Source organism: Asparagus officinalis, chromosome 5 (assembly GCF_001876935.1).
Source record: "Asparagus officinalis chromosome 5, Aspof.V1, whole genome shotgun sequence".
In the NCBI taxonomy this organism is placed as follows: domain Eukaryota; kingdom Viridiplantae; phylum Streptophyta; class Magnoliopsida; order Asparagales; family Asparagaceae; genus Asparagus; species Asparagus officinalis.
In genome coordinates, this window is record NC_033798.1 from 104,372,341 (window position 1) to 104,384,241 (window position 11,901).

The window sequence follows — 11,901 nt, forward strand, 5'->3', positions numbered from 1 at the left end:
TCTGAAATCTGGGCTCCTGTTGTCTCTGTTGCGCGCAGCGGAAATTTCGGCAGCACTTCGGCAGCACAACAAGAGTCAGGTCGCAATAAGAATTCTTGTTTCTCAAAGGGAACAAGAATCTGAAGCCTATATCCTATCAAAGTAGGATATTAGCTCTTCCTCTCGTCAGCTCTAGGACTGCGCGTCGAGGGACCCTAAAAGCTATTACAAATCACACAAAAGCAGTACAACCAATTTTTACGTGGTTCGGCAAATTGCCTACGTCCACGGGGCAAGGAGGGGGGAGATCTACTAATAGAGGGAGAGAATACAACTAGGGTTTACAATTACTCTCAATTTAAACCCTCACACAAGCTCTCAAATCCCTCACACAATTATATCTCTCAAAACAACAAACAAAAGCTCTTTTACTTTGCCTGTATCCGCACAAAAGCAATCAAGTCTCCAAAGCCTTGCACTCGGTTCTGTACCGCAGCCGCAAAAAGGAAGAAATCAAAACCTCCTGCTCCTTCGCACTCAATCGCACGCCCCCACTTTTTCTTCTCTCCACCAGCCGCAAAAGAGAGAAAAACCAAAACACCCTTGCTCAAAAACCTAGGCGATATTTTTCGTGTGCATTTATAAGTTGGAGTACGGGTGGGCCTTCATGGGCTTCCTTCACGCGGTTTGCATCACCCCGCATTCACACATGGTGCTTCACGTGGGTAGGTCCCACACTTCACAATTCTCCACCTCGGTGAAGTTTTCTCAAAACTGAGCCGACACCAAAGCAACCAAATGTCCCACTTGTTGTGTCTAGTACGAACTCAATCCACAACATGTCGAGAACCCGAACGAGAGTCCAAATAATCTCACCCCCATCAAAATCAACTAATCCAAACCGGCTGCATCTGAAAGACTGCCTACGTATCCTCTTGCCCAAGGAATCAAGCCGAACGTAGTTCACCCAAATGGCCGCCAACGGCCTCAACAATCACGAATGTGCAACAAGTTTCGACAATGATCAAACTTGTTGCTCGGAACCACCTTAGTGAGCATATCCGCCGGATTATCCTTCGTGTGGACTTTCATAATTTCCACATCGCCATCTTCAAGAACATCTCGAACGAAGTGATAACGAACGTCAATGTGCTTCGTCCTCGCATGAAAAACCTGATTCTTCGCCAAATAGATAGCACTCATGCTATCACAATGAATAGTGACGGACCTCTGCGATATACCAAGTTCCTCCAAAAGTCCTCGAAGCCAAATAGCCTCCTTCACAGCCTCCGTAACTGCCATATACTCTGCCTCCGTCGTAGACAAAGCCACCGTCGACTGTAAGGTGCATCTCCAACACACCGGCGCACGGGTCAAAGTAAACACATACCCCGTAGTAGACCGGCGCTTATCCAAATCCCCGGCATAATCCGAATCAACATAGCCAATGCATAGCTGCCCACCTGTAGTGTCCCGCTCATAAACCAAACCAACATTGAGCGTACCTCGAATGTACCTCAAAATCCATTTCACGGCGTCCCAATGACCCACTCCTGGATCGTGCATGTATCTCGATATCATGCTTACCGCCTGTGACAAATCTGGTCTCGTACATACCATTGCGTACATCAAGCTCCCAACCGCGCTCGCATATGGAGTCTTCGACATCAACTCACGATCTTCAACTGACTTCGGTGAAAGACCAGCTGAAAGCTTCAAATGGGCTCCCAAAGGTACACCAACTGGCTTCGTATCCATGCTAACATGGAATCGCTGTAGAACTTTCTTCAAATAAGCCACCTGTGTCAAACAAATTCTGCCCTTCTTCTTGTCTCTGCCGATCTCCATCCCTAGAATGCGCTTCGCCTCACCCAAGTCTTTCATCTCAAACTCATTTGATAGTTGAACTTTCAACTCATCTATAGCCGACCTGGAAATAGAGGCAACCAACATGTCATCGACATAGAGCAACAAATAAATATACGCACCTCCTTTCAACTTGCGAAAATATACGCAAGGATCAAACTGGCTCCGAGTGTACGAATGACCAATCATAAAACCATCAAATCGCCTATACCACTGTCGAGGAGACTGCTTCAAACCGTATAGCGATTTCTTCAGTTTGCAAACTAATTTTTCTTTCCCTGCAGCTCGGAATCCCAATGGCTGAGTCATATATATTTCTTCATCAAGATCACCATGAAGAAATGCCGTTTTCACATCCAACTGATCTAATTCCAAACCATACTGTGCCACCAAAGCTAGCAAAATCCGAATCGAAGAATGCTTCACCACCGGAGAGAAAACCTCATTATAGTCAATACCTTCCTCCTGTGCATAGCCCTTCGCAACCAACCTAGCCTTGAATCTCAACGGAGTGCCTTCAATGCCCTCCTTCTTCGTGTATACCCACTTGCAACCAATTGCCTTCCGCCCCTTTGGAAGCTCAACAAGCTCCCATGTATCGTTCTTATGAAGAGATTCCATCTCCTCCTGCATAGCCACCTGCCACGAATCAGCCTCCGAACTCTGCTCGGCCTCTCTGAATGTAGTAGGCACCAACTCATCGATACTCTCCACCGGAAGTGCATACGCAACTGTGTCGGCATACCGTGCTGGCATCTGTATGTTTCTCCTCTGTCTCCTAGCCGCAATAGAATCCTGAACCTGAGCCGTCGGTTCCTGATCCTGCATATTTGTACTCGTATCCTCCGTGTCATCGTCGTGCTCGCCTGACGTCACCTCAGTCAGCACTTGCATGGATACTGTACCATCTGGACAATGTGGAGCTGCATCGATCTCCACCACCTGCGATATCTCCTCCGTCGGGTCGCTCTCCACCTGATGAGAGCTGGGAAGCTTCAAGATAGAAGCCTCATCGAATGTGACATCCCTACTCAGCACAATCTTCTTATCAACTGGATCCCAAAGCTTGTATCCCTTGACACCACGCTTGAATCCTACAAATATGGCCTTCCTAGCTCGAGGTTCCAATTTATCAGTTCTAACATGATAATATGCAGGGCACCCAAATACCTTGAGCTGGTCATAATCGTGTGCTGGCTTTCCCGACCACATCTCCATAGGGGTTTTCCCCTCAATCGCAGATGAAGGCAGCCTATTAATGAGGTGGCTCGCATATGTAAGTGCCTCAGCCCAAAAGATCTTCTCCAAACCACTCTGCGACAATAAGCATCGGATCTTCTCCAGTAAAGACCGATTCAACCTCTCTGCCACCCCATTTTGCTGCGGTGTATGACTAACTGTGAAGTGTCTCTCTATGCCCTCGTCTCGACATAGCTGCTGAAAGGGGTCAGAAGTATACTCACCACCGTTGTCGGATCGCAACGTCTTGATCTTTCTCCCAGTCTGCAGTTCCAATCTCTTCTTCCACTCCACAAACAAATCTAGGACTTCACTCTTCTTCGTCATGGTGTACACCCAACAACGCCTAGAATAGTCATCTACAAAAGTGACGAACCAATGTCTACCACCAAGTGATGCAGTCTTGGTGGGACCCCAAACGTCTGTGTGCACGTAGTCCAGGATGCCCCTCGTCTGATGAATGGCAGTCCCGAACTTCACCTTTGTCTTCTTGCCAAGAACACAGTGCTCACAAAACTCAATCTTCCCACTCTTGGCTCCCTTCAATAGCCCCTGCTTGCACAATGCCTGCAGTGACTTTTCACCTGTGTGCCCCAATCTATAGTGCCAAAGTCTGATCATGTCCGCTTCTGAAATAGCCGAAGCAACCTGGCCAATCTCGGTGCTTCCCTTCAGATAATACAAATTCCGATTGCGGACTCCCCTCATCACCACCAATGATCCCTTAGTAACCTTCGCTACAGCGTTTTCGAAAGTCACCTTGAATCCCTTCGCCTCCAAAGCTCCAACTGAGATAAGATTTTTCTTCAGTTGAGGAACAAATCTCACCTCCTTCAACTCACGGACTACTCCATCGTGCATCCTAATCCGTACGGTACCTATCCCACAAACGCCACAGGATTGATCATTTCCCATGACAACAACGCCCCCGTCGACTTTCTCAAAAGATGCAAACCAGTCTCGCCTAGGGGTCACATGAAAGGTAGCGCCGGAATCAAGCATCCAATCTGATGCATCCACATGGTTCACCTCCGGAGTAATCAGTAGAGAAAAGCACGAATCATCGGAATCATCGCCTTTCGCAATGTTCACCTCATTGGCCTTCGGGCCCTTTTTCTTGCCATTCTCCTTCTCCTTGAGCTTCGGGCAGTCTCTCTTCCAATGTCCCTGCTCCTTGCAGAATGCACATTGGTTCTTTGTTAATTGGTGGCGGCCTCTAGACTTTGACCTCCCTCTGTTACCACCTTTCGGATATGGGCTTCTACCTCTTGTCGACAAGGCCTCTCCTGAAGTACTAGCGCGGGAAGTCTCCTTGTCCTTCCTCCTCAAATCATAGTTGGTCAATGCGTTAGTCACTTCACTATAGCTGATAGAAGATCTCCCGTTCAACAAAGTGAGCACGAAGGTATCATACTCCTCATCCGGTAAGGAGCCCAACAAAATAATCGCCTTGTACTCATCCGATATCTTCTCATCAACATTCGCCAAGTCCGACAACAACTTCGTATAGTTGTTCACATGAGCCGCAAGCGAGGTGCCTCTGGACATCTGGAATCTGAATAACCTACGCAGCAAGTGCAATCGGTTCTCAACACTCTTCGTAAGGTACTTATTGTTGAGAATTTCCCACATCTTCATCGCAGACGTCACCCCAATCACATCATACTTCAGCTCCTGTTCCAAACAGGACCTGATCACCCCACAAGCGTTCCTATTCATTTTCTCCCATACCGCCTCTTCATATTTAGGTGGCCTCTCGTGGACCATGATGGTCTCTTCCAAATTCTGAGCATTTAACGCATCCTGTACGTCGCTCATCCACAAACCAAAGTTGATTTTTCCGTCATATTTCACCACACTAATTTTGGTGTTTTGAAAACCAACTTGTATTGTACCCGCCATCGATTTGCTGCTTTCACCTTCTTCTCCCATTGCGAACTAACTCCAAATTGTAGAGAAAGAACAAATTTGATAGAATTAGGAACCACCCAACTGAACCCTAGATCGGATTCCAAATAGATCTCCTATCCACACGAGGAAAGCGAAATCTCCAACGGCAACTCCTAATGCTATCTCCACCGAAGCCGAGAACTCCAAGAACTAAGCTTCACACAAGAATCTTCCTCCACCAAAAAACCCTAGATCTGAAATCTGGGCTCTGATACCACTTGTTGCGCGCAGCGGAAATTTCGGCAGCACTTCGGCAACACAACAAGAGAGTCAGGTCGCAATAAGAATTCTTGTTTCTCAAAGGGAACAAGAATCTGAAGCCTATATCCTATCAAAGTAGGATATTAGCTCTTCCTCTCGTCAGCTCTAGGACTGCGCGTCGAGGGACCCTAAAAGCTATTACAAATCACACAAAAGCAGTACAACCAATTTTAACGTGGTTCGGCAAATTGCCTACGTCCACGGGGCAAGGAGGGGGGAGATCTACTAATAGAGGGAGAGAATACAACTTGGGTTTACAATCACTCTCAATCTAAACCCTCAAACAAACTCTCAAATCCCTCACAAATATCTCTCACAAAAGGATGCACAAACCCTAACAAAAAAGGCTACACAAAATCAAATTCCCTTTACTCAAACCTCCTGTGCGTGCACACTGTAGCCGCCAACAAGTCCTCCTGTGCTCTGCCTCCTTCGCACGCAAAAGCTTAGGGCAAAAAATATGGCCATTTATAGCCTGCATCGAATTTGGTTTCGGCGTGGGCCTTCGTGGGCTCCTCACACGAATCTGGTTCGTGAGGTTTGCACCCCGCGTTCACCGCATTCACACACATGGGCCCCCCCACGTGCTCACATATATATATATAAGGGAGTATGTATGTGTGTGTGTATAAGATCTAAGACTTGAATACTCTATCGGCTTTCTTTGACTTAGGTGTATTTTATTGGACTCCAATTTCCTGGATTTCTTTGAAAGGGTTGAGTCCTCCTAATGGCTTGAGGGCTCAAGCTGAGGCACCCATTTAGATGTGAGGCTCATTTAACCAAGATTACTCGTAATAAATTTTTTTGATAGATTACTAAACTATTCCAATAGGAGTTGGCCACATAATCCTACATGCATCTCTCATAACAATGGTAATGGGTCAAATGACCATATCTTTCTCCATTGCCCTTACGCTCTTAGGTATTTAGGGCCCTATTCTCGTAAGCTATTACTCTACTCAAGCCATTCTCTTACATCTCACTGGTCATTGAGATTGTGTTGTCCTAACCAGATACTTCTGCGTTTTAGAGTGAAGAAAACGAGATAATGTTTTGGAATAAACTCAAAGACACAAATACTCTTCATCATTTGATTGTACGGTCGTCTTCTTTTTGACATGACAACATCACCTTACAGGAGTAAAACCTCCGATTCATAGGAATGTGACACCTTGATTCAATGAGCAACAATAGTCTTTTTTGTCTCGTAATTTTTCATCATCTCTCGTCATGCTATACTCTCTCTTTTTTTTTGTCCTCTTTTTTCCATACATATTTTTTTGGTGTTTCTTCTAGTTCATAGATATTCTGGACATCTTGGCCTGGTAACTCAAAGATTTTTAAAAAAAAGTTAATTTTTAAAAAATAAAGGTTTTAATGAGACATATATGTTACATAGTAATTGCAAAATCTGCCTAAACTCATATTCAATCTAGATTAATGCAAACCATGATGTGACTTTCCTTTTGTTCGCAAATCACAACCAAATTCATAATTTATCCCCCGACGAAACGCATCGCACCCCCTCACAAAAATTCCCGAAGCACCCCCAAACCCAAACCCAAAAACTCACCCACTCTCTCTCCCCCAGTTACCCGCCTCCGGCGATGTCGGTGGAGATCCCCTCTGCCCTGATCCGCCGGATCCAAACCACTCTCCGCCGCAACGCCGGCGTCCCCTCGTCCTACGACCCCGACAGTAATCCCGCACTTCCGCCCTCGACGCCGCCGGAGAGTCCTCGATCGCTTCCAATTCTTCAATCCGATGTGGCACGTGCCGGCGGAGCTCCGGGCTCGTGCGCGGGGCCCAGTCGACGATTTGTATTTTTTGCGGTCGCGATCGGAGGAGGGACGGCGTTGCTCACTCTGTCTCGTTTAATTCTACCGTCGCCTGTAGGAAGCTTCTCGACTCTCTGGGATTGGATGGATCTGTAAGTGAACTCAACTCTGAATCTTTGTTAAGTGTTGATTTGGGGTCAAGGAAGTAGTTCTGAACTTAAAAAAAAAAAAAAAAAATTGGCGTGGATACTGAAAATGGGTGAATTTGTTGTATATTCAGTGAAATGTAAACAAACCTCTATTGGATTGGGTAAACAATGGGGAAGTTGGTCGCTTTGGTTTACCAAAAGCATCCCTGAGATGCTTATTAGTGTTCAAAACACCGCGGTACGAGAATTAGTTAGAAATTTGCACAAGTCCTTAGTGAAGGGCTATGTTATGCGCTCCATTTTACTTACCTATCTTTTTACGAATAGCGTTAACAAAGTAACTTCTTGACAGTGTATCTGAAATTCTCAAATTTTGATCTATCTTTAAGGATTGGAGTAGAATGAAAGAGCTATTGCCTATGATTTTGATTCTTTATAAGGTTTGCTTAACACTTGTGATTTTACAAGCTATTTGCTGTATCCTTCATTCAGAAGTGCTTAACAAGCCATATGTGTGATCTTAAACTATTTATATAGATTTCCTTTTTTTTGAGACATGAATCACATGTGAATAGGTGTTTCTGAACAATTGGGAAATTTCTCCATGGTAAACTGTATGATGGCATCTGATCTTTTGACGAATTATATGTTGAACTTTGGAGAAAGTTGATCTAGTGGAAGTGTTTAAGTATAGCTGATCAAGCTCCGTTAATAAGTCTTTTATGTGAGAATTCTTAGAAAATATTGAAATAGGTTTTCCGTGCTAGCCAATTTAGAAAATTGCAGCATCTAGCAACTGTTCAAGCATAATTGTCGTTTTCTGATGGAACTGTTGAGAAGAGGTATGCCCAACCGTAGGGAATGATACCCAGTTGTTTACCGATGATTCATTCGAATGTGAATGAATCCATTAAGCATTTTGAAGTTTTGTTTGGTTGATAATGTTCCCAAGTGCAAAACGATATAAGTGAGAAAATTTTCAGCAAATGCGTACCACACTAAACTGAAAGATGGCCATTGGCCCATTGCCATATCAGCGTATACGCTCCGTTCTGTGAAACTTAAAAAGATGATATATCAACGTATACGACGTTTTATGCTTTCTCATTATTATCGTGATGAGTTATGAATGAGTATACTACTTATAATTGTAAAGTCCTTTGCTGTGAAACTTGTATAAAGATTTACTTGTCTTATATGGCAGGAAATTATTGAGTTAGACACGAAATCAAATGATTCTAAAAAGGGTCAGGATGCACAACATGATGAGTTGGCTTTGTCTAGTATTTTAGACTTGGAACTGAAGTGGCCTCCAGAGAAAGTAGAAGCTGCTAGCAAAGATTCTGACAAGGCACCTGTAAGTATCCAAACCATTAAGCTGTCAGGGGATGATTTGGATAATTTCTTCTCTGATTCAAATAACAAGACCACATCCAGTGTTCCTAGTATAAATAGTGAAGAGTTGATGCCTAATAACCAGACGAACACAGAAGGTTATATATCATCTAGATCAGAAACTTTTGGTTCTTTCAAGGACCTCCAGACACAAGGTATGGCTCTTAGTCCGGACAACACTAAAGATGGTGGTGATTTTAATGACTCTTTTGCTGATTGGGAAACTGGCTTTCAGTCTGCTAGTTCTCAAGCACATGCGCCATTAGTATCAACTGAGCATTCTAAGGGTTCTATGACCAAAGGACCTACCACTTCAACAACTGATGTAGCTGTTTCTGCAGAGTCCAAGTCACCTGACCTCTTCAAGGATTCTGCCACAGCGGTTTCTGCTCAAACATCTGCATCCACATTTAGCGAGCATATAAATGTGGAACATAAAGTAAGCAACAAAGTTGATAGCATAGAACCGATGGACGAATGGGGTGAGTTTTCTGCCACCGCCAACTTGAGTCAAGATGATCTTTGGCCCAGAACATCTAATCAGTTGCAAAGCACAAGCGAAACAGTCGACATTGAAACAAAGGATGAAGTACAATGTACAACATCTGCAGGTGACAGTTGGGGCCAAGACAAAACTTGGTCAACGAGCAATATAAAGGCAGCAAGTGTTAAAAGTGATGATGGTAATGATGCTTTTGATGATGCTTTTGATTCTTGGCAAGATTTTGCCGGATCGAATGAAGCACCTGGAGTTTCGTCAAGTTCTTTGACCCAACCGGGTAATGAGCTGGCATATAGGGAATATGATCCGACACTGAAGACAGAAGAGCTACAAGATTTGGAATTTGGTAGTTTCTTCAACTCAGATTCCTCTTTAGGAGCATTGACTGAACAGCGAGGTCCTAGTGAGTCAGCTTCCACCAATAAAATAGAGAAATATACTGATGGTAAAAGTGCTACTCAAAATCCTTGGGAAAATGAGCAAGATTTTACCAGTTTCTCAAATGAAGAATCAAGAGATTTGTTGAATTTGTGGTCACAAACTACTAATGAATCGACACCCAAGCAGGCTTCTCTGATAAAGTCCGTTGATCCACAGGATATGGAATTTGGTAGCTTCCTACATTCAGGTTTCTTTTCTGGAGCATTGGATGGTGAGAAAGGTCTTACTAAGGCAAGTGTTGCGAAGTTAGAGGACCCAGTTTCTACTAACAGCATGAACAAATTTGATAATACCCAACATATTGATGATCCTTTGGAAGCTTGGAAAGACTTCGCCAACTCAGAGGAAGCACCCAGAGGTTTGCCAAATACATGGATACCCAGTAGGGAAGCATCAACAGAGGATGCTCCTGGAGTGAAGTCGGTAGATCCAGTGGATTCAGAATTTGGTAGCTTTGTACATACAGATTCCTTTTCAGGACTGGATAAAAGTTCGACTAAGGTGAATGATATCATGTTAGATTCTTTAGTTTCTAAGCCGAGTGCTGAATTTATAAGTGGCAATGACATGGATGATAATGATGGTCTTTTTGGGTCTTTGAAAGATTCTACCAGCTTGAGTGAAGTACCAGCAGGTTTGCCTAATTCATTGACACAGCCTGGTAGTACGAGCACATCATCTAAGTCTGCTGAATTAAAAAATAACAATCACACAGATGATAATGATGACCCTTTTGGGTCTTGGAATGAGGCTACTAGCTTGCATGAAGTACCAGAAGGTTTGCGAAATTTATCAGCACAAACCGGTGCTAAGACCACATTATATGAACAAACTTCTGGTATGAAGATGATGAATTTAGAGGATATGGATTTTGGTGGCTTCTTACAATCAGATATGTTTTCAGGAGTGAGTCATCAGGAAAATTCAATTAAAGTGAATGATGTCCAGTTAGATGCTCTTGTTTCTACATCCAGCATTAAGGAAGCTAATAATACAAAGAACGAGGATGATGACAATGATCTTTTTGGAGGTTGGCAAGATTTTATTGGCTTAAATGAAGCACAAAGAAGTTCGGGAAATTTATTGAGAGAACCTGATGCTGGGGCCATATCATATGGGCATACTTCTGGGGCAAAGTCTTTGGATCTTCACGACATGGGATTTGGTAGCTTCTTATATTCAGATTCCTCAGGGACACTGGGTCACAAGAGAAGTAATAGTGAGGTGAACAGTATGCAGGATCCTTCAATTTCTTTCAGGTATGTTAAAGATTTTGTGCTGTTTGAAGTTGCTTCTTGAAATCGGTTTTTCCCTCCTTTATGATAGAGTCAATTTTATTGGTCATAGTTGGGTTATGTTGTTATTAGAGATACCCGCATTATTTGGGTAATATTGGGTCTGATTCTGTTCTGGGTGTGCACGAGTATTTCACTGGTGTTCATTTTTAATTGAAAGGCAGTGAATACAGTCAGAAAGTCTTGTCTTTTTAATTCATAAGGTTTCATTCAGATTTTTCCTGTTGTGTCAAAAAGGAAGCAAACTTGGTAAAAATAGTGTAATTAACTCTGGGCAACTTAGAGACTAAAAACATTCTTACTAGATCAGAACAAGTCATTTAGTCCACGCCCACTATTAATAATAATAATTTTTCCCTAACCCTTCTGCTGTGCCTGTAGAAGCTAGAGAAACTCATGGAATCCCTCCTTTGTACCCCAGCAAACAACAGAAACCCTGTAATCTGATATCTTATACACACCAACTAATGGTTAATTGATACATTGCATTTATTTAATGTTTCATGCAAACTTCGACACTTGGAAGCTCAATTGCATGCCAATTGTGCCCGACTTGTTATTGAATCAAGACAGTTCTCAATTTTTCTCAAGCTCATTACTTGTTATCATGTAGATCTGAAGACACTTCCAGTGTTTTCTAGAAGTAAGAGAACAGTTGTAGTATCTCCAGTAAAGGATAGACGCTCATAGAGTATCATTCTAATCCCCAATGCACTATATTATAATCTCAACCATGACTCTCAAAATTCATTGACAGTAATTAGTTCAAGAAAGTATTTTGGAGGAAAATGAAAAATTAAATAGGTAACGTGAGGGAAGTTTTGATTTCTCAAAATCCACCATCATTTTCAATGCGGACCGCTGCTCGATTGCTCTCTTTCTAATAAAAACATAATCCCAAATATAGAAGGATTGATGGAAATTAGATCAACTTTTTCCTGACCAGAAATGCCTCCTATAAGAGCCATTTTTGGGTTGGTGTTTGGTGTTTGTGTGTTTAGTTGGGGTGAGGGGGATAGTATGTATGTGTGGGTGGGTGGGAT

At 43.2% G+C, this 11,901-nt stretch overlaps 1 protein-coding gene across 1 annotated transcript in view; it reads left to right on the forward strand.

Annotated features, from left to right (window-relative positions):
* The window catches only part of LOC109842293, a gene marked incomplete at its 5' end in the record, with an annotated part of 5,992 nt that continues 1,100 nt past the window's right edge, over nt 7,010-11,901 (forward strand). Inside the window, 2 exons of the mRNA XM_020411190.1 lie at nt 7,010-7,228; nt 8,430-10,822. Coding sequence (XP_020266779.1) covers nt 7,010-7,228; nt 8,430-10,822 — 2,612 coding nt within the window. The remainder of the gene's footprint in view (nt 7,229-8,429; nt 10,823-11,901) is intronic.